The following is a 23,079-nucleotide window of genomic DNA, read 5'->3' as shown; positions in this document are numbered from 1 at the left end:
TACATGCTGTAATTCTACTTGTAACTCTTCAAATATTCAGTAAAGCTAGTTAGCTCACAACATTTTGCATGTGATTGGCTTTTGTGGGGAAACGTGAGGAGGCTGGGGTCCGTGATCAAGATGGCAAGTATTGCTGCAAAGGGAAAGAAGACAATGAAAGGAGGAAGGAAAGGAAGTCAAATGCATCCTGACAATGGTTCTAGATTCACACATATTATGACATTAGAATTGAGTCCAGAATAGCTAGATCTCTGAGGGGTAATAAAGCCTGAAGGACCAGCAGAGCTAAAAATGGGAAACAATAAATTATTAAAGGTAAAGAATGATTAGGAAATTATGGCACATCCATTCTAAGAAACAGTACATGCTCATTAAAACTGAGTTTCTAAAGTTTGCAATACAAGCAAAATTGCTTATGTATTGTTAAGTAAAAGTGGGAATAAATACTGCACACTGAATAACTGCACAAAATTTTTAAAAATTAAAGAAAAGAATTAGAAATCTGTATCCACATATTATCAATTATATTTAGATGGGACTATGATGTTTAGGATTTTGTTATTTTGAATTTTTGCATTTTCCAAATCTTCTGTAATGAACATATATTTCTTTCATCATGGTGAAAAATGAACTTGGCCTTTCAAAACTCTCATGTCTCTGAAAACACTGGGGAGTTGCTTGGTTTTAAAATTGTTTACCCTTTGAAAATACACCAAAGAGGGAAAGTAGAAAAGCACATGAAAGTTCAACTACTAACAACTTCAAGTAATTAAAAAAGAGAAATAAAACACTGGTGAAAAGAGACCAGGGAAAATAACTACAGATTATGTATGTGATTCTAGAAGCTAATGTCAGCAAGAAAGGGAAGAACAATTAGAAATTTATGAACAGAAGTATTTTGAGCTCTGTAGGGAACCACAGACATTTGGTAAGTTACTTAAGCAGCTCTGTGCATTGGCCACTCTTGCAAAGGATCAAAAGCCAGAATCTCTAGTTCGAAGTCCAGGGTCTTTTACCTCCCAGCTAAGTAACTTGGACAGTCATTTAAACTGAGACTTAGAGAGACTGACTCAAATGAATCAAAGGGAAACTTCCTGCTTACAGCAGTGCTGTCATAAGGATCAAAGAGATGAAGTATGTGAGGGTGTTAAGTGAACCACCAAAAGCGAGGCAAATATAGATTTTTCTTTATTCGAAAACGATTGAAAATTACCACATATGTTTAACCCCAAATATATCCCAACACCAAGTCAAACCGACCAACTAATCAAACTGGTGATACTAAATTCTTCACGTACCAGAAACTGTCCTACGTGCTTTTATGTTTGCTATCTAAATTTCCTTAAAAAGCAAACAAACAAACAAATAAACCTTGATAATCAGTGATTCTACTGGAAGCAAAAGAGGTAAAAGCATAAGGAAAAGCACTGAAAGTTAGAAAAGGGCAGCATCTTCTCTGTGTGTCTCCTGAATCAAGTCAGGCCGCTCTATGACCGGTAGGAAGAAGGAAGGCAACCTAATTATGTATATGAGCAAATGAAAGTGACTTTGAAATTCTGCCTTTTATTTTCCTTGAGAAACCAACCTAGAAAATATTTTCTTGTATTTATATTTTCAGATCAAAAGAAAAGGATTCAATTTAGGATTAGTTTAGTATTAAACTTATTAGCTTTGCCAAGATAAATACCTAGACAACAAAGTTTTATCAAAAGATATTTAGAATTTCTTTCTGTAGCTCTAACCTACACACATGCAAGTCAAGTTTGTGAGCAATAGGGAGTTAATAGGATCGCTAAGGACTAAAATCAGGAAAAGGGTTTGATGGGATGAGAGATGGAGAACAATCTCTATAGCAAACCCCTTGTGTTTGGGGCCACATGTCTGTGCTGTAAATGTTAAGTGTAATTAGGAAGCCAAGCACTGGTTACTCACCGTTAGGGTTACTCTAGTTAGTCTGATCTGAACCACTTGCTTCGTTCTGCTTTTCAAAAAAGTCTGATCTTTTCAAGAAACAGTATTATGCAAAGAGTTTTTTCCGCTACCTTTGAGATGTTTCGTATTTTTTCTGTGACATGCAGTGTCTACTGTGATGCTAGTCTAGACTTCCTCTATTTTCCTCAACCACCCCTGTGGCTTTCAGATATCTGAATCTTTATTCTAATTTTAGTATTTATAACAGAATTAAGTTTATATCTGAATGCCTTCATCAGCTGACAATATTATTCATCTGGGCTAATGACCCAGAAAAACAAATAAAAATAGGTATGTACTTCAGGACCAGTACAGAAGGCTCTAGTAGGGCATGACATGCCAATTACTTAAACATTCTCTTCACATCTTGACTTACAGACAAATAGGGAACAGTGAGGAGCCACACGGTCTTTAGACAGACCCTAAAAAAAATACCAATCTCGACATCTCCAAACAAACTAGAAACAACACAGCTGTTAATTAATTTCAATGTTATCAAGATGACTGATTACATTTCTTAAAGAAAATAAGAGATCTAAATGACACATGGATTCTTTAGATCTTAAGTTCATCCAGGGCCCTTTGGCCTTAGTGCAACTGGAATGGAACCAACTTCCACACTACCTGTGTTTAAAACAAACAAGAAATTTGCGAAGACCCCACACAGCTGGATCCACAGCCACAGCTGTCAGCCTGTGGTCGTGTGACAGATTTAATTCAGCCTTTCATCAAAGGGAGTTCCACTGGACAATTTCTCAAATGTTTGAGCTTCAGAAAGCAAGACAAACTTTTCTTACCAAAAAGGAAATGATTAAGTAAGGAATAAGCCATCTTATGCTGACCCTTTAACCTTCTCTCTGTCTTCAACCACACAGTTTCATGAGAAGGGATAAACACCAGTTAAATCAAAGTTAAGAGCTGTGCAGCTGGGCAAACTCAGATTAAGCTGAATTTGGAAACAGTTCCCTTGGTAACAAAAACGGACATAGATCTCAGAAGAAATCAGCCAAAAGTAACTCTTTAAATGTCCTAGTCCGTTTCAGTGATATAAAGCAGGTTAAACTTGGTAAATTACAAAGTTGTTTGCAAATATGAAGGACGATTAGTCATTATATTTATAGTTAGAAAAACCAGGATATTCTATTTTATTAACCCTTAATTTCATTAGGAAAATTAAGGACCCGAAGAGATTTATAGGATGAAATAAGGTATAGTTTCAAACTGAATTTAAATCTTTTCAGTCTTATTTTCTTTTTTAAGGCAATTTAACAACATATATCTCTTAGGAGCATGTCAAAATTCACTCATTTTTGCTCAGAAAATGAAAAAAGAAAAGTGCCTGCTTCTTTGCCTAACACTGGTACTTGTAAAGAAGTAGGAAAGAAGATCTAAATCAAATTAAATTACATGTCTCATTTAGTTTTCTAGAAACACTTGAAAGATAATAAATATCATTAAAAATACATCACAACCCAATTACAAGTCCGCCTGACACCAGGGAAATTAACGCCTTTGAGCCAGCTGCCAGGATTTTTAGATTAATTTTTATAAAAGTCTGTGATGAAAGCTGCCACCAGCTTAAACTCTGATACTATTTTAGTACTTTAACAGGCACACAAATGAGTCAAATGTGAGAGGTACGTATGTGTGTGTGTACATAAACATGTACATGTCACAAATACATGAATGTAAATAGTCCTGTCAACAACATGAATTGAATATGTTCAATAAACCTTCCCATAATGATTGGTCAGCTCATTCTTTTATTTCCTTTCTTAACCTTTGGCTACTTGGAACTGAATATGAATAGTGGACATTTGTTGTTTTTTGACCTAAGTAACATCCATCCTGCTTTCTTTTAGTACTAGCATGTAAATTTCCTTCTGAGGGGGTACTTCCTTCTCCTTCCCTGTAAAGAGCAGTGTTGGTGGGTCTGATAATTTAAAAAGTCCTGTTTTTCCGTGATCAAGGGCACGTGACCCCAGCCCATTGAACACTTCCCGCCAGGACTCTGAATCTTGAAGGAGAGATGCCAAAATCCCACACGACCATCCATTAGTTCCAAACACCAAAACCATCCCTGTTTCCCACTGCCCCAAGCTGCTCTAAGTCCATTCTTGTTCTTTGCCCAGTCTGTCTCTCCATTCTTCCTTCTGTTCCCTTCTCTGGATATGTTTGTTTACCAGGGAAGCTTTCTTCTGCTTGCATCTAAAAGAATCTAAAATGATATAATACAAGGAGCAGCGCCTACAGTAAGGGACTATTATTTCCTCAACTTACCTTTGTTTGCATTTGAATCATCTTAAAGGAGAACCTCTCCTGTAGCCAATGACTCCTTGAAGTACAGGATGTAGGTTTAGTAAACTCATGTGTTACTAATGAATTCCAACGTCATCCTACTCTATAAAAAATACATCAGGTATCATGCATCCTGAGAATGGGGGACAAATACCTTCTTGGTTTTCCAAGGTGATAAACTCAGTGCAGCCTTCATCTCTAATTTTCCACTAAGCCTAATCCATTCTAATCATCCCTCTCTGATGTCACGAGAGCAACTGGGGCCAAAAAATAAGTTTATGTCCACATTTGCTTTCAGTGCTGATGTTGTCACAAACTATAATTTTGTCTCTATAGGAGGTGCCAGGTTGCACTGGAAGTTGTGTTAGAGATGACCGACCAGGTGTCTCTAAGCCATTGCTGGCCCTGTATCACCTTCCTTCATTCTGTCATTTTCATCTTAAGAGAAAACACTTGCTGTATTTGTTGTATTAAAACCAATTCACGTATTTTTACTTGTAGAAATAACATAGTCACACCAAACAATTTAATACTAATAGTAACTTTAGACACTACCATTTTTTATCATTTACCCCATATATGCTAATGATAGCTTTTATTTTCCTACTACTATTATCATGATCAAATGGCAAGGCCTATAATAAGTATTTAACACTTTCTCTCATTGAATACTCATATCAAGCCTAGAAGAGGTCATCATTGCTTTATTTTACAAATGCAGAAACTTGGAATCTGAGGACCTGCTCAGCAACTTGATGGAACAACTGATATTTCAATCGAGCTCAGGATAAAGCCTTTGGTCCCCTCCACTACACTCTACCAGCAAAGGTCTTAGCTTTGCAGGAATAAGAATCAGAAATGCTTTTTTTCTTTTCCTATTGGGAAGATTCTACAATAGAGCTGTAGCTTGGGTACTATTCCTGCTCCCTTGGTCAGTTTCCACAATGAGGGAAATTAGAAGGCTGGGGGCTGGTGGGAGGTCACTGGGCACTTCAGGGGAGGAAGTCGTAGGGACAGAGGACTAAGAAACATTTATAAAATGGTACGGAAGATGAAGAAAAGGAGATGAAAAGGTATATTAAGGAATCATATAAGGAATGTGTGATTTTATGATTTATAATAAGAAATATAAAGTTGGTCTTCATCCTCCTTTATGGCACTGAGCTCCTAAAACCCTTGGAATTTCCTAAGAACATGATGGTGTTTTTTGTTATGTTAATGAATGACTTTGGACAGGGTGGGGGTGGGAGGTTGGTTTCCATGAGAACCAACCACGTGATTAGAGAGCTGGCCCTTTCCATCCCACCTCCCTGACCTCTGGGGAGATCAAGTGGGGTTTGAGGTTGAATCAGTGTTTAAGAGCCAATGACTTAATCAACGATGCCTGTGAAATGAAGCCTTTATAAAAACCCAAAAGGATGGTGTGTGGAGAGCTTCTGGGTTGGTGAACACCTGGAGACTGGGGGAGACTGGTGCCTTTCCCCATACCTTGCCCTATGCATCTCTTCCATCTGGCTGTTCCTGAGTTATATCCTTTTATAGTAAATCAGTGATCTAGTAAGTAAAATGTTTCTCTGAGTTCTGTGAGCTGCTCTAGCAAATTAGTCGAACCAGAGAGGGGATCATGGGAACCTGTGATTTATAGCCAGTGGATCAGAAGTACAGATAACAACTTGGACTCGCACCTGGCGTCTGAAGTCAGAGCGGGTGGCTGGAACCTCCAATCTATAGCCCATTGGTCAGAAGCGCAGGTGATAACCTAGACTTGTGGTTGGCATCTGACATGGGATGGGGGGTAGCCTCGTAGGACTGAGCTTAACCTGTGAGATCTGACATGACCTCCAGGTAGGCGATGTTAGAACCGATTTAAATTTAGGACACCCAGCTGGTGCTACACAGAATTTCTTGGTGTGGGGAAAAACCTCCACATATTTGGTGACCAGAGGCGTCAGAAGTGAAGTGTTTTGTATGAGGAGTAAAGTAGACACATAAGAAAGAGAAGACAGGTGGAAAACAGAAGTTTTCCAACTGAGAATTCTAGATAACGTTTGTGTCAAAAGCCACAGTGGAACCTGCCACCAATTGAGGGACTGTCTGCATTAGGAAAGTTTTGTACTGCTGTCATCTCGGAAATAAAAGACGGGGGGATCATGGTGTTATTTCCTGTCCACTCTGCCCCCTCCCCACCCCCCTCTGACAAATGGTCCACCTCCTGCTCAGATAGTTGTAAAGAACATTATCATGGAGCTAAGCTCTGCCCAGTTTGGCTTGGCAGTTCTCCTCCACCTTGTCTCTGTCTGGATTTAGCTCTGCTTCCTCTCCTAGCACTCAGTCTCGAGGAAAGTAAGGTCATTCTTGGTTCAACTGCAGGTACTAATCCGAAGTCCATTTTGAAAGCATCTTCTCTGCAGCTATGCAGCATCTGAGCTAGCTGTTCCCTATTGCTTCAGCCACAGGCAGACTCCTCAGATCCAGTTTCAACTTACACTTCTCCATTTCTGTGGTCTGGACTGAATTCATATCCCCTGTTTACTCCTGTTTCTTTGCTTCCTTCCACCTTGTCCATTTATAGCATTCATCCCTGCTTTACGTTGTATTCCAACCCTGATTCCATCTCATTTCATTGTTTCCTGGAACCATCATCCTGGTTCCTGGGACCCCCATCCTGTGCTTCCTTTCAGCTAACTGGTTCATTGTAAAGTAACCTAAATAGGTAACTGTGAATGTTTGTATAAAACGGTATCAGTAAGTAAGGAAGCACAGAAGACCAGGGAGAAGCTGTCCACATTAACATGGAAGAGTAAAGATAAAAAAACAGACTTGAAAGACAACAGCACAAGACATTTAATAAAATGACATATGTAGGAGATATAAATATTTCAGATTACATTCTCCATCTATAGTTTTCTACAATTTTCAATTTTCTATTAAAGTGCTAATAGTCTATGACTAAAGAGGAGGAGGGATTTTCATTTGTAGACAAAGTCTTCTAAACACTTTGAAATCCTGCAGATTAATTATCCACAAGCCAGTAACAACTTAAAAATAACAACTCACATTTACTTAAATAAATTTTGCATTTTTTTCTGATAGTACAGATGACTGATATCATAACTCAATTCAATAGTATATTTAATCTTTCTAAATGAGGATATGCAACTTAGGAAGGAAACTGTCTTTTTATTAACCTCCACCCTATGCGCCAGAGATCATACTGAACGATTGGATAAAAAAAGAAAAATAAAAATAGAAAGACAGTTAAAGAGAAAACCTTCAACTACAGAACACCATACACACTTCAAAAATTAAGGGAAGTAGTTCTACTTGATGATCTAACAAGTAAGTTCCTCAAACTTTTCTTATAACGCAGTTGCACTTTCTCGTATCGTATGTTGTCTGTGATAAGTGGATTAAAACATGGAAAGGGATTTCTTAGACAAGACACCTGAAAACTGGAGCAATAAGGGAAGCTTCCGAAACAATAAAAAATTCCAACAGAGTTAAATAAACAGCATCTGAAGAAAACCAAATAAACAGAATTGTCAGTCTGGATCATGAGAGTATAAAGTTTGGGCTGTATACCACTTAGGAAGTCACAGACTTCCGGTTAAGTATTCTAGACTACTCTGATACTAAACCATTTCTAAATTTGTCTTAGAGCAAGAAATGGTTTGTTGAATTCAAAATCCACACAATCATTATAAAAACACAATCTGTGATAATTATTTCCAGCGATCATTATTTCTTCTTTCACCAGTATGAAAGTATATCCAGTATATAAGTATATCCAAAAATTCAAAAGAAATCGTTGTTTTATTCTGTGACCTCACTGTAAGACTTATCTTCATTTGTTGGGCATTTTGACACTTGAATTGCTTCTTCCTTATCACCTATCCAGGCATCTCAGAAGCAGTTCTAGAGATGTTGGTTTAGCTTAGATGAATGTGCTGTGGAAAGTCCAATCTGGTTCTGAATGGGCTTCAGCTAAGCTGGGCTTTGGTGGGAGCCAGGGCGGGAAATGGCATTTCTAAGGCAAACCTCACTGACACACAGAGTGATCTGGGACCCCCGTGAGCACTCAGCTTGAGGCAATTCAGAATTTTGTCTACTGAGTGGCTCTGTCATTGAAAAAGCGTCCCGGGAGGAAGGAGTCACCTATAGCCCAGTGGCTTCAATGCTGCAGTCACTGAAAAGACAATCTCACTCCACAATTATACCCCACTTCCTCTGCCCTTGGAAATGGAGACATTTTACTTGGTTTTATTAATACTCATAACACTTGCAACTCATAACTTTTTACAACGTTCAAATCATGTTCAGAACCCACATGATCGAAATGAATTCCAGTAAACAATCTTAAGACAGGGCAGGTATTGTTAGGAACATTTTACGGAAGGGGCAGCTGAGGCTCAGAGCGATTTAAGTAACCTGCCCAAGGTCACATGGACCGTGGGCGAGACAGTCAGAATTACCCCCTAGCCCTCTAATTACATGTTTCACTTTCTTGGAGTCTCTTTTTTTTTTTTCTAAAATGAAAGCCCGGGATAATACCTAAGGATGGATTGAGCAATCCCCTACTCAACAGAAGAGACAACCTGTGAAAGAAGATATGCCTATCTTAGGAGGACCAAAGGCAGGCAATGGCAGCAGGGAGTCCCAGTGCCTTCTACAGAAGAAAGCGAACCGCTGTATGAATGATCTTAATTAAGTGGGAATGCACAGCTACTGAATGCTGTGGGAAAACACTCTATCCTTACTGGCTGCTTTCCCCATAGCTCTCAGTAGCAATACCTTCAAATGCAATTAAGATAATTCACGGAGTGATTAGCTTCATTATATGGAGACACACCAGGGACTGTCCTAATGCCAAATCCTGTGTGTGGGCTCTGTAAGATAGACTCGTTCTTCTCCTGTGTGTTATCTCTTTTAGTGGACACAAAAAGAAGTAAACCTTATGGCGACATAACCCTTGGAACTTCTAAATTCCACTGACAGAAAGGCAGCTAGGAAATTAACGTTTTTTGGACTGGTCTGAAGGTTAACATATCTCAAACCAAACAAGTTTTCAAACACTTATCCTCTTCAACGGGCTGATGGTAAACAACCTATGAGGCTTTTATGGGGCTGGTAGAGAAGTCACAACTGAGCATCCTGTGGGGCCGGTGGGGACCAAGAGGTTAGGTTCTGAGCTCTGCATATTCCCTTTATGAAACACTGAGTGGAGGGACCCGGCCACATCCCACGGGAACAAGGTCGAGGGGGTCAATTACCCATGTTTCCCAGTGGGAGACACGTACTACTAAGACCCTGTGGTAGAAATAGCAAGGCATCAATCCTATGTACCAGACCTCCAGTAAATTCTACTCCCATTAAATTACCACCAGACAGATCGTAAGTATAAAGACAACCACTATTACTTGAGATGGAGTATTCCGTACCTGATTTTGGCCTATCAAAGACTGAGTGACTATTCATTCATTTGATTATTCATATTTATTCAACGACTATTCATAAACAATCACTATATTATCAAATGCATATATTTTTTAAGCTGTTCTGTTTCTAGATTAAAGGTGTTGATATAAACAAAAAGATTATTTACCTCTAGAGCAGTAGCTCTCCACCTGGAATATCACCCTCCCTGCCCAAGGTGACATTTGGCAATGTTTGGAGACATTTTTGCTTGTCAAAATGGGGCAGAGCTTTCCACCAGCATCTAGTGGTTAAGGCCCAGGATGTCACTAAATATTGTACAATGCACAGGACATCCCCAAACAACAAAGAACTCTCCAACCCAAAATGATAGTATGCTGAGCTGAAGAACCCCTGCCTTGAAGAAAAGCAAGCAAAACTTGAACCACCAGGTAAAATAAACATTCCTGTAAAAAGAAATACCCAATCATGTTGTTGTAGCCATTTATCATATAAAGTGGGCCACATTACATGTGAATCACTGAAGCTCTAGCCATCTACCCTGATACTCAGCTACCCATAGTTCTTACAGATAGAAATCTGGAATTCTGTAATAAGTACACGTTTCCAGATTTCTTATTTTAAGAATGCTAAAGCAGAAACATTTTTAAACAATAGACAAAACCAAATCTTTTTACCTTTAAAACTTACCAATTTTTCCTCTCTTCCTTGGCTCATTTAATTAAATACTTATTTACATTTCCCTTCCTATTTTGGGTTGCTCTTTCTAAGAACTTTAAAACAAATCATAAGTGGTAAATGATAAAAATAGAGCAGTAATACTTTTTAAAAAACATGTAGGGACTTCCCTGGTGGCCCAGGGGTTAAGAATCTGCCTGCCAATGCAGGGGACACAGGTTCGAGCCCTAGTCCAGGAAGATCCCACATGCCGCGGAGCAACTAAGCCCATGTGCCACAACTACTGAAGCCCAGGAACCTAGAGCCCGTGCTCCGCAACAAGAGAAGACACTGCAATGAGAAGCCTGTGCACCACAACGAAGATCCAACACAGCCAAAAATAAATAAATAAAATAAATTAAAAAAAAAAAAACACACACAACTGTATACAAGTCATCAATTGGGGTCTTAATTGAGGCAATGGTAGGCTTTTCTTTAAAAAAGAGAATATTCTAGTAGTATTTTAACTATTTAAATCCTGTATCAACATGTTTTAAAATAATGATGGAAGTAATTCCAATATTCCAAATAAGTCAGTAATGTTTTAGCTACTTCCAACCTCTTCCAATATGTTTTAAACTAATGATGGAAGTAATTAAAAAATAATGATGTAAGTAAAAAAGGATATTTATGAACTGGGTTGAATATTCTGTTCCATCTAATAAGACTTTGCCCATAGCCTAGGTTAGCATACCACTCCAGAGCTAATCTTTTTTTTTTTTTAAAGTATTAAGAAAAGATGGAAAGCAAACAACATTCAGATACCTACAGAACTAAATCTGTGGATTTCTTCTTGATTTTTTCTCCTCATTGTTCGTCTCTTCTTCCAAAATTCACTGGGATCCCGTTTAAAAACCTTTCCTCGGAAGCTCATTGTATTGTTATTTGAGTGGCAAGATATTTAAAAATATCAATTTCTTTAAGCCTCTTCCTTCTGAAGCTTCACCAGGCCGAACAAATTTTTCTTCTCCGGCAAAAAGGGAAATGCTCATGCTACATTAACATAACTGAATAGAAAGGAAAAGAAAACCGACAAGTTACTGCTTCCTGTGAGTGAGTAACTACCAGCTGTTCAGAAGCGCTTTTGTGCATTTATTCTCCCTAATCACCTGCTTTAAAGCAGGATGAAAAACACAAAATGACTTTGGATGTTTAAGAGAATTGCTCACAGCTAAATAAACCATAGGATGTAAACTCACCCTTGGAACCAAGTCAAGACTGAATCAAAGAGCTAATTTACGGTAGGCTGCCATGTCTGTCAGTGTAACAGCCATCCAAATTTTAGCACTGTGGCTAGATCCCCAAGGTGAACTGCAATAATCAGTTGGTCATGTATGCGTAGATTACATTAACAGTCTTTCCAGGGAGGTGTCCAAGAGGATCACTTAGGCACAAGGGGAAAATATTAGAATTCTATTTATATTAGTCATCTAGATAGAGAAACTGTGCTTTACTAATATTTAACATAACACATTGACATGGACACCTTCATTCTCTACGTCAAACGGTTACATATAGTCAAATAGTTAATTCCCTAATCTTTAGATCCTTATTCCCTTTCTCTGGGGCAATTTAAAAGTGCACCTCTCCCCTCAAACCCACCCCAGTGCTACTTCCTGTTTTCTTTTCCCCCATGGCACTTACTAGCATGTGACACTACTATGCATTTTCCTTATTTTACTTATGGACTGTCATCCTCCACTAGAGTCTATGCCACAAGAGAGTGGGAATTTTTTTGCTTCATTCACTGTGTCTTCAGTGGTCAAAACCATGCCTGGCTTCCAGAAGATTCTCAGTATATATACATATAATTGTTTAATAAAAGAATAAATGAAGGACATAAATATTGTGCTTAGCAATGAACCTTGTCCCCTATGTATATTGTGTTTTGAAATGTTAGCTACTGGCAAGGACTATATAATTTATAAATACACACAGAAGATGGGAGTGCAGCCAAATTTTTTCTACAAAGTGCATGAGATAGGAAATATTTGGAGGCCACAGGACTAGGAAATAATTGATTAAACATTAGAAAGCTGGGTTCTAAAAAACGATTGTTGTGGGAGACATTCATTCAGTTTCTTCAAGAGTTTGTTTCTTCATCTGCAGGGTGGACCCCCACAACGGAGGTGTCCATCGGTGTGATGTAGGTGCTAAAGGAACCATTGCTTGTCTAGGAAGCACTCTGGGGTTTAAAAGATGGTTGAAGGAATATTTCCATTGAGGACTGATCTTCACAAACACCGAGACACAAGCTCCTACCAGCTCTCCGAGGAGATGAGTCCTGAGCAAGGGGCATTTTGAAGGGAGTAACTGTCAGGGAGTCAGTTCCACAGACACTTGTTGGGGAATCTTCGCACAGAGGGCAGTGTGATGTGCAGTGTGGACGCGAGCATGAAGCTTAACCAGGAGAGCAATTTCTGCAAAAGGCTCTCAGTATTCTGGGAGTTTGGAACTTTAAGAAAGAAAAATAACAAGGCTGCTATTACATTCGTGTCTTAGCTGGAAGCAGGACTCAGGGTACAGATGGGAATGGGGAGAGCGACCAGAGGAAGGGAACAATGGGTAAACACAATGAGTCGGGGGTTTTGGGGGGGGGGGCTTTTGCTCCACAGCCTTGCCTTCTCTTTCTAGAGCTCAACACGGTTAATGGTGCAGGCCCCGATGTCTTCCACGGATATGCCAACTTGCCACCTAGGAGTGAATGGTCCCACGTATCCATGTGGCTTTTCCTCAGCTTCCTTCAGTCTTTACTTGAAATGTCTCTTCCTCAGAAAGCCTCCTCTGATGGCTTTGAATGCTCCTCCCTTGCCTTTTTGTGTGTGGGGGGAGAGGGTCCTAGACAAGATGGGGTAAGAAGTTCGTATCTCACCCTGAGAAGCCACTTCTGCAAGCATAGTTATGATTCTGTAATGAAGGCGGCTATCCTCAGGGAAACTCCCACTTAACCAGCTAGTTCCAAAGGCAAGGCACTAATAGAGGCCATTTGCTTATTTAATAAGCCTCATTATTGATTATTATTTAATCTGTAATAAGCCTTCACCTTTATCATGGTTGCCTTATCCTGACATAGGCCATTTCCCAATAGTATTTCCCCAATAAAGACCAGATTTAGTTGATGCACATATGTATCCCTCAGACTCTAGCCTCTTGTGCACCTCTACCTTCTCATGCAGAGATTTGTGCAAGGCAGGCAAAAAGAGATACCGCTCATTCCTTGCCAAAGTATGGAGACCAAGGTAGCTTCTTTCAAAAACTGAGAAAAATAGCAAGATGCTACAAAAATAACAACTGAGGAGGTAAACTATATTGTTATTCTGTAATTGGTTTAAGTAGGCATCCAAAGATTCCACAGAGCAGAATGCCTTTGGATCCATGGTCATGGGATATATAGAAATTCCACTGTCTGTCTTTCGCTCTTATCAACATTCACACTCTGAGTAACTCTTTGGCATCTGTTGGATGAGCAGGTACGTTATAGCACGTGCATAATTTTCAGGTTTAACTTTCTTCCTTATATGATGGGAGTCTGCCTTTTTGGGTCACCTGATTTCCCGAGTATGTAAGATTATGTTTCTATTTTAATAGCTGAAAGTCGTATTTCACAACCCTTTCGGATCATGGACCTGTTTGAGAATATAACAAAACTGGACTCACTCAGCAGGAAAATGTAAGGACTCAGAAAATGTGTGTGCATGGTAGGGGGTCACCAATCTCTGAGGTCCATCTGGGGACCCGCTTATTCATGTTACCCTAAATCCCTAGCTCATAGTTTTAGAAGATAGGAACGTTGTCTTATAACGAAGCATTTAATAATCTTGAGCAACTCGTAAGTGACTTCCTCTCTTTCTAACAGTTGCATCTCGTCTCTCCTCTATTCCTCTTTAGGCACCACAGTTCTTTATCCTGGAGTCCCTCCCACTTCCCGACTTCTGCAATGTGAGAATGACTCATTTCTCTCCTTGCTAAGCTGTTGATTGCAGCTACCTTTAACATTGGCAAAAGGAGGCATTGCCGGGCAGTATATGGGAATGTCAGAAAGACATAACCTGTGGTGACTGCAAAGGAGGAGAAAATCCAGTAGCATGGAGTTCAGTGCTCCATGGGATGGCACAGTTGAGCTTCTACTGAGCTCCTTGATTTCAGACCAAGTCTGTTTCTCCAGCATACTGGAGCAACTTCTGCTTAAGTTCGGACACTTGTTGACAATCAAAGAACCTAACTAGGGCACTGGGCAAGAATGGGCAATAAAGAGAAATCAGAGATTAGCTGGCTCAATCACAAGGAATCACTGTCAAGTTCATTAGTAAAGAAATCTGGTACCAATCAATGATCAGAATTCATTACTATACTCAAGGCATTGCTGAGCTTCATGAGAAATATGTAATACTCTTCCTAGTCTTGAGAAGCTTGTACCCGACAGAGGAGTTCACTAAAGTGTAAAGGAGACTGGGAAAGCTTTATAATAAAGACAGGACCTAAGGGAGACTTTGAATAGGTTTGAGTCAAATAGATGGGAGAAGGGTAAAGGATACTCTAGAAAAGAGGAATGTAGCATAGAGAAGGCATAAGATACAATGGTTAAAACCATGGGATCTGGAATCTGCTTAGAGGCAGCTCCTGGGTCCATGCTTCCTAACTATATCCTATATCCTCAGGCAATACTCACCCTCTCCAGGCCTCAGTTTTCTCATCTGTAAAATAGGGAGAGCATAGTAGATACCTCACAGAGTTTTTGTGAGTATAAATGAGATGACACTTTAAAATTTCAACTCATTGCCTGGTATAGTTACCATAACTGTTCGTTATCACAGAAACTAAGAGGCAGGCCAAGAAAGAATATTTAAGAAAAAGTAGGAAGTCAGAAAGAGAAAGACAAATACCGTATGCTAACACATATATATGGAATTTAAGAAAAAAAAATGTCATGAAGAACCTAGGGGTAAGACAGGAATAAAGACACAGACCTACTAGAGAAGGGACTTGAGGATATGGGGAGGGGGAAGGGTAAGCTGTGACAAAGTGAGAGAGAGGCATGGACATATATACACTACCAAACGCAAAATAGATAGCTAGTGGGAAGCAGCCGCATAGCACAGGGAGATCAACTTGGTGCTTTGTGACCGCCTGGAGGGGTGGGATAGGGAGGGTGGGAGGGAGGGAGACGCAAGAGGGAAGAGATATGGGGACATATGTATATGTATACCTGATTCACTTTGTCATAAAGCAGAAACTAACACACCATTGTGAAGCAATTATACTCTAATAAAGATAAAAAAAAAAAAATAGGAAGTCCAGCCTGTCTATAGCCAAGGGCTGAGTAGGAGAGTAGAGGCAGAAACAATTGAAAATAGAAGCCAGGACCAGTTCATGGAAGGTTTTAAATGCTAAGATGATGAAAGTTTCCATCGTATACCAAAAGCCATGGAAAGTCACTAAAGGATTTTTTTTTTGTTTTTTAAACATCTTTATTGGAGTATAATTGCTTTACAATGGTATGTTAGTTTCTGCTTTATAACAAAGTGAATCAGTTATACATATACATATGTCCCCATATCTCTTCCCTCTTGCGTCTCCCTCCCTCCCACCCTCCCTATCCCACCCCTCTAGGTGGTCACAAAGCACCGAGCTGATCTCCCTGTGCTATGCGGCTGCTTCCCACTAGCTATCTACCTTACGTTTGGTAGTGTATATATGTCCACGCCACTCTCTCACTTTGTCCCATGGATTTTTGAATTATGATTAAAATAGTACCTTTAGAAGAGTCATCTGATAATTACATGTAGGCTAGATTTTGGGGAGTATGATCCGAGCAGTAGTCTGCATTAACCCAGATATTAACATAGAGTAGTGGAGGGCAGAAAACTTGGCATCAGAATCATAACCACAGACTTCACAGATGAAGATCTGGCAATTAAATGGAAAATGAATGATAGTTGAAATTTATCAAGCAAGTACTAGGTGCTGGGTGCTGATCTAAATATTTATAGTGCCTTATTTAAACCATGCAACAACCCTGTGAAGTAGGTATTACTATTACTGTTATCACCACTTAGTTTTACAGAGGAAGATACTTGGGTCTTGGGAAGTTAAGCAATTGGTCCAAGGTTCCAAAACAAGTAAGTAGCACAGCTGGGATTTAAACCCAGGCAGTCCAGCTCCAGAGCTCATGCCCCTAATCAGAAGAGAGGTCCAAAGATGCCAGTAGGTTTCTGAGTCTGGCCATCAAGGAGATGGATAGTATGTCTGAGGGAAAAAGGGTGGCAAGAAGAGAGGACTTCTTTTCCACTAATGCTGATTTAGACATGTCAAGAAGATAGAAAAATGGGCATTTTAAGCACCACTGTTATTTATACGTGTGCCTGGAACTCAGGAAAGAGTCAGGACTGGAGATATCCAGGTGAAAGTCATCGAAAGAGTTAAAATTGAAAATCTAAAAGTAAACTGAATTTTTGGAGAACAGAGTAGCATAAAATTGAGAACATAATCCTGAAATTCTTTTATATATGATAAATAGAAGGCAACTTAGGAAACTGAGAAGGCATAGCGATACTGGGGGGAAACTAGCAGGGCAGTGTGGTGTCCAGATGCACTGAGGAAGGGAGTTTAAGGAGGGTGACACACGGCATCAGGGCAGAGATGGAGGTAGGACCCAAGGATGTCCAAAAAGATCCAGCATGAGAGATAAGCAAGATGAAAACTAAAGACCTTGCAGTCTTGGATCCAGACAGATCTATATTTGAACCCTCTTCAACCACCTACTAGATAACCTCCAGCAAATTACGTGACCTCTGTCTTCCCATTTCTTATATTTACAATGGAGCAATTAGTATACAGCTTACAAGACTGTCATGAAATAATATATGTTATTACTCAGCCCTGAGGAAAAAAATACACACGTGTATATATAATTGCTAAGATTCCTATATATGCATATATGTAAAGTATTACTTATTGACTATGACTGACATTTACCAGGTCTAGCTAGGTACGTATTCATGTACAGACACACCTATATATGCATATACATGTACATAACAAAATACACAGATGCACGAATTCTTATATGTGTCTTCAGAGTCTGGCTCCATGGTGTCCAGAAAGAGAAACTAAGTTTGCAATTTTCAGTAGATAAGCGTCTGGGTATCTGGAATTTAATTAAGATGGTAAGTCTTCACCATGTTTTAGAAGAAATAGGAATTTGAATGCTAAGATATCAGAAATTTGAGGCAAAGTTCTAGTAGTCTGTATTAGTTTTCTATTGCTGCTATAACAGATTACCACACATTTATTGGCTTAAATCAACACCCACTTGTTGTCTCATAGTTTTTGTGGGTCAGAAATCTGGGTATGATACAGCTCAGCTGATTCTCCACTTAGAGCCTCCCAAGGCTGAAATCCAAGTGTCAGCAGGGTGGTGTCCCTTTCTGGAGGCTCCAGAGGAGATACTGGTTCCAGGCTCATTCAGGTTGTTGGCAGAATTCAATTCCTTGCAGTTGTAGGACTGAGGTCCCAGTTTCCTGCTGTCTGTCAGCCAGGGGTCATTGTCAGCTTCTAGAGGCCGCCTGCATTCTCTGGCCCATGGCCCCTTTCTAAGTCAGCAGCAATGGGTTGAACCTTTCTGAAATCTCTCTGACTTTTCCTTTTCTCCTAAATATCTCTTCTCTGCATCTTTCTACTAGCTGGAGAAAAGTGTTGGCTCTTAAGGCCTCATGTGTTTCGATTGGTTCCACCCAGACGATCTAGGATAATTTCTATATTTTAAGGCCAGCTGATAAGTAACCTTAATTTACATCCACAAAGTGCCTTCATAGCAGTACTAAGATGCGTGTTTCATTGAAGCACCAGAGAGTCCTGTTGAGGGGGAGAGGTATCTTTAGAAAACTGTCTCTCGCACAGTCTTATTCTGGACCACAGCTTGCTTTTTACACCTATCTTTTGAAGACAATGTTAACATTAAGAATGCACTGAGAAGAAGGTGTAGGCAGGACAGTACTTGGCCTTTGAATTTCTGTTGAACAGTGAGGTGGGATGCAGGTTTCAGTGGAGGCAAGAAATGAGTGAGAGGAAATAGACATTTGGCTTATAGGTCACTTCCTGGAAAAAGTTGGCAGTGAAATAAGGTGAGAAAGAAAATCATAGTTGTGGGGAGGGAGGGCAGAACCAAAGAGACAAATTTAGATGATGGGTATTGGTGAAGTAATCAAATACATAAACACAGAAAACAAAGGCTATAAGCTAAAGGCAACACGCTCTGAGGTCATCTCTAAAATATTTATGTTTGCACTGTATTTGAATAGGCTGTACAAACAGCAAATGACATCCTCGTGCAATCTAAGAAACCAGAGGACAGAGATTTTTGTTTCACTGAAAACGCATCTGAACCTACTTAATAAACATTACCGAGAAAGTACCGTTAGAGATGCAGAGTAACTGAAACCCTGGTGGTTAAGACTTACACAGCCACACACGACATCATACTTGAATCCACAAAACCTAATTTGAGCAGCTGGTAAAGTACTTTCTGTTCATTTCCACCTGCTTTCTTTACTTGCTTCTCAACCCATCTTAACTTTATTCCAATGTATTTTACCTGTGGAGCTTTTCAGCGTTTATACTTCCTTGTTAGAGAACGTTTAGATAACACATTTCATTTCATTTTTCTCTGCCATTTCCAATGGATTTTCCCTTTGCCTGAGGGTTTGTGTGCTTTACAGCCTTTCTCTCATAGGATGAAACAAGGCTGGTCCATAGCGCTTCTCTAGGTTCTGCTCACCACTGTCTACTTTGTTTAAAGGAAGTAAAGCACCAGTAGCTACTTCCTCCCTCACTGTGGTCTCGCCTGAGCCTGGCCCCAGGCAGAAGTGTTTCTGTAGCTCGTAGCACTGAGGCTCACTACTTCTGGCTACAAAGGTCAGGGCTGAATGGCTCTGAGTCACCTATGAGACAGGCTTAGATAGCTCAGGGGAGTTTCATTGAACATGACAAAACCTCATAATTCTAAGTGCAGAGCTTTCAGTGGGCAGTGTCTGTGGAATTCAGCAGTTTTTTTGTGTGTCTGCTAAACTCTAATGCAAATCACATTAGTTTTAGTATTAAATATTTAGAAATTTCACGGAAAATAAAGAGAGCCCTGCAACATGAATTGCACTGAGGGAGAATGTAAACATGCCAAAAATAGAAACAGACTGCAGTTGTGTGTGTGTGCGTGCATGGTGTGTGCTGAGTGTGTGACATGTTTGTTCTGTGTGTGTACACGTGCGTAGCATAAACGATCTTTACTGCATTAAAATAATTTAGGGGATTCGTTTCATGGCCCTTCAAACATGTATTAAGTTGTAATAATATTTGTTTATATTATTGAACTTAAGTAGGTCTCAGGAGGTAAGAATTCCCACTTAATCAGGATTTCATGGGGACAAGGGGGTTAAAGAACTCATTGCTTACAGTTTAGTGAGCCCATCTTAGAATCTAATAGCAATCAGTGAAGGGGTTTTAGTTTTTTCTTTTTAATCCTGGACTTCATCATTGGTCACAGCCTTCCACTAGGAAAAATATTATAGCCTGTATATACTCATATATCTTACCAGTAAGCATCCTGATACAATATTTAGGAAATGAGGAAAACTGATTTTAATTTTACCCTGTTTTCTCAGTTTCCTGATGGGTATATAGGCACTCATCATCCATGTTGAAGTTTTTTCTGCTTTATGGTAAAGGCCTCCAACCACCCTCAAGAAGTAGCTTTAGCTTGGTCTGCTGCAAAATGGGAAATCCCTAAGAAGCAAGAATTCATGCTTCTGGAGACCACATTTTAACTCACTCCCCCATGCCACCAAGCTCAGAGCCAGAGCATAACAACATGACAATAATAACAACAAGAAACATACAAAAGCTAACATGATTTTTTAAGCTTATGTCTCACACGAATAATACAACCTGGATTGTTAATGTTCTTTAAAATGTTGTTTAAAAAGTCATGCAGCTAATTCTACACCTAGAATATAGTGCTCTCTTTCCATTAAAAACATAATCAACCACCAAGCAACTTATTTTCCCTGGACTATTTTTCTCTGTCTTTTAACAAAGACTGAAAGGCATTCTGGGTCGAGGCAGACGATTTCTCTCACAAATGATCAAGTGAAAGGACACAAATGGGAGTTGAGGGTCCAAATCAATGCTATTATCATTGATCTGCTAAGGACTGCTGCCCGACAGTAACTTCCCCCTGGAGACACATGCATCTCTCTGCTGGCTGGCTGGATCCCATGCGAGCCTCCCACTGCTGGCAAAGTGAATTACAGACCTGAGTTATTTCTTTTAAAATAAAACAAGCACCCCAAATTGCCCTCCTCTAGTCTTTCCAATTGCTAATTACCTTGCTTTCAGTATGAATGTCACCCAATGTTTAATAATCACCTTGAAAATCACGTGTTTTATGGAAGCGCCAAGGTCTTTCAAATCTGTGAAGCTCCAATGGAAAGACTGGTTCATTTATATAACATCAGTATTACATATGTTTTAGTCTCGTGGTAGGTCTTTCTGTTTCTGTTTGGTTTGGTTTGAACTTCAGATGGATGTGTCTTTACAAAGGGAGGGCGATAAGGCATTCTTACCTGAGCAATTCTGACGAGGAAACAGATCACCACGTGCGTGCCAAACCCTGAACATGCAAGCGACCAACCGTTCAGACCAAGGACTGCTTGCTAGTGGCGCTGACTGATAGTCTAGCTGCAATTTCTGCAACCTGGATGCCCCACAAACCGTTCGTTTAATAGTGTCATAATGCATTTATCTTTTTTAAGGCCTCTGTAAGGAGGCCTTAAAAAAGCTAATGCAATACGTTAAGTGTTTAATGCCCTGCATTGTAGAAATTGGAGAGTAATGGATGGGTCTTGGTTTTTCAATCAAGAGCTTCTTTGTGTCTTACAGAGGATTAACTGTTGGATTTTCTTTATTTAGCTGTGTACACTAGAGTACATTCTTGACCTTTGGATGTGCGGTAGCTCATCAAGGTCCCCAATTAAAGGACAAATTGACTTCTTGCTTTTTGTTCTGCACCTCTCCAGGTGGACACAGGAATAACAACAGGAAAATGAAGATTGGATGGTTCTGAAAGGGTGCTAGTATCTATTGAATCTGGTTTATGAGAATGGGTACAAATGCTGAGAGGCTCTGAGGACATTCCCTAGTCCTGGTCCAGTGCCAAATATCAGTGATAGAGGGGATTAAGTCAGGGTGCCCACGCTCAGTCCAGGCGGGAGATCACCGTACACACAAAACAACTACAGAAGTATAAGAACGCAGAAACGAAGTGTCAAGTGAAGAGAGCATGAGGTTAAGGTCAAGGGGGACTTCATACAGGCATGGAGACTTGAGTCCGGGCCTGGACAATGGTAGTGAGACAGGAGACAGATGGGCCCCAGGCCGAGGAGCTTGTCCCTTGCGGAGAGATACTCCAAGAGGAAGATAATAGCAGGAGAATAATGAGAGGAGCTGAGCCCTACCCAGATAACAGATAAAAGACCACATATTCATCATTCTCGAAGTCAAGGAGACCTTCCCAACTACACAGGCACAGAAAGGTGCTTGAAGGTCAGAAAGGGAGGGGAGGCACCCCATAGAAGGTGATGTCAACCTAGGTATAGGTCTCTTCACTAGAATCCATCTTGGCTAAGAGATGTGCCCACACACATGTGAGGACCCTGAGATGTACAAAATACAGACACAGAACCAGGCAAAGCAAGATGCCTGGCCAACGGAAGCCTGGAAGAAATGGCCCATATAAGTGATTCAAGCTACCACAAGGGCGTGACTCACTCTCTCTCTGAGTCCACCCGTGTGTGCCTATTCACACGCACTCTTTTTTCCTCCTAATCAACACTTTACTTTTTTCACTACTTTCTCTTTGTGGGAATTCATTTCTACAAAGCCGAAGGGCCAGGGCCTTGTCGCTGGCCACTGGTCTAGTGGCTAGGATTCAGCGCTCTCACTGCCACGGCCTGACATCAATCTCTGGCCGGGAACCGAAATCCTCCTTCAATCCACTGCAGGCCGAGGCCACCCGAGATCAGTAGGACTTCGAAAGTCACCTTTATAAGAACCCCCAAAGCAGGCATTCTCCAGTATATTCAAGAATCACACGGGAAGGTTGTTAAAATTGTGGATTCCTGAGCTTATCCAGGACCTCAGTAGGTCTGACAGGAGGTCCAGGAATCTGTCTTTGCTAACAAACATCCACATGATTCATTTGAAGATGCTACACGGACCACATTTTGAGAAACTATGACTCAGAAGCTGGTTCACCTAATTGTTTTCTTAAGTCAGAAGAATCATATAATAGTATCCAATGGGACATCACTCCCAGTGCTGTTTTTCATTTTATTTTACTAGACTCAAGTCTTAGTTGTAAAAATCAAATATTTCCTTTTCTCTTAGGTATACTAAAAAAGAGGCAGAATTAGCTGACCAGCTACATTGCCCTAAACATTTAGGAGACTGAGGAGAAAACCCTGGAGTGTAACTAGATGTCGAAAACTGGGCCTTAGACGTGCCCCATCTGTCCTTCGATTTCACTTTGTTTCTTCTTCACTGGCTATTTCTCTGCTTGGACTTTCGTAACCCTGGTCATACTGGCCTCTCAATTATTGTCTAAACAGA

At 40.1% G+C, this 23,079-nt stretch overlaps 1 protein-coding gene across 6 annotated transcripts in view; it reads right to left on the bottom strand.

Moving 5' to 3' along the window:
* DOCK10 (dedicator of cytokinesis 10) overlaps window positions 1–23,079 on the bottom strand; it is a 287,062-nt gene that overhangs the window by 167,311 nt on the left and 96,672 nt on the right. Inside the window, exon 2 of one of the 6 annotated variants that reach the window (XM_032637064.1) lies at window positions 11,189–11,426. The exons of the other annotated variants lie outside the window; for them this stretch is intronic. Within the exon in view, the coding sequence (XP_032492955.1) occupies window positions 11,189–11,293 (105 nt within the window). The 5' untranslated portion in view covers window positions 11,294–11,426. The remainder of the gene's footprint in view (window positions 1–11,188; window positions 11,427–23,079) is intronic. 6 annotated transcript variants of the gene reach the window in all.

The sequence above is a fragment of the Phocoena sinus genome, chromosome 7 (assembly GCF_008692025.1).
Source record: "Phocoena sinus isolate mPhoSin1 chromosome 7, mPhoSin1.pri, whole genome shotgun sequence".
NCBI lineage: Eukaryota > Metazoa > Chordata > Mammalia > Artiodactyla > Phocoenidae > Phocoena > Phocoena sinus.
Note: the sequence above shows the minus strand (reverse complement) of the source record. Positions and strands in the feature narration are given on the sequence as shown.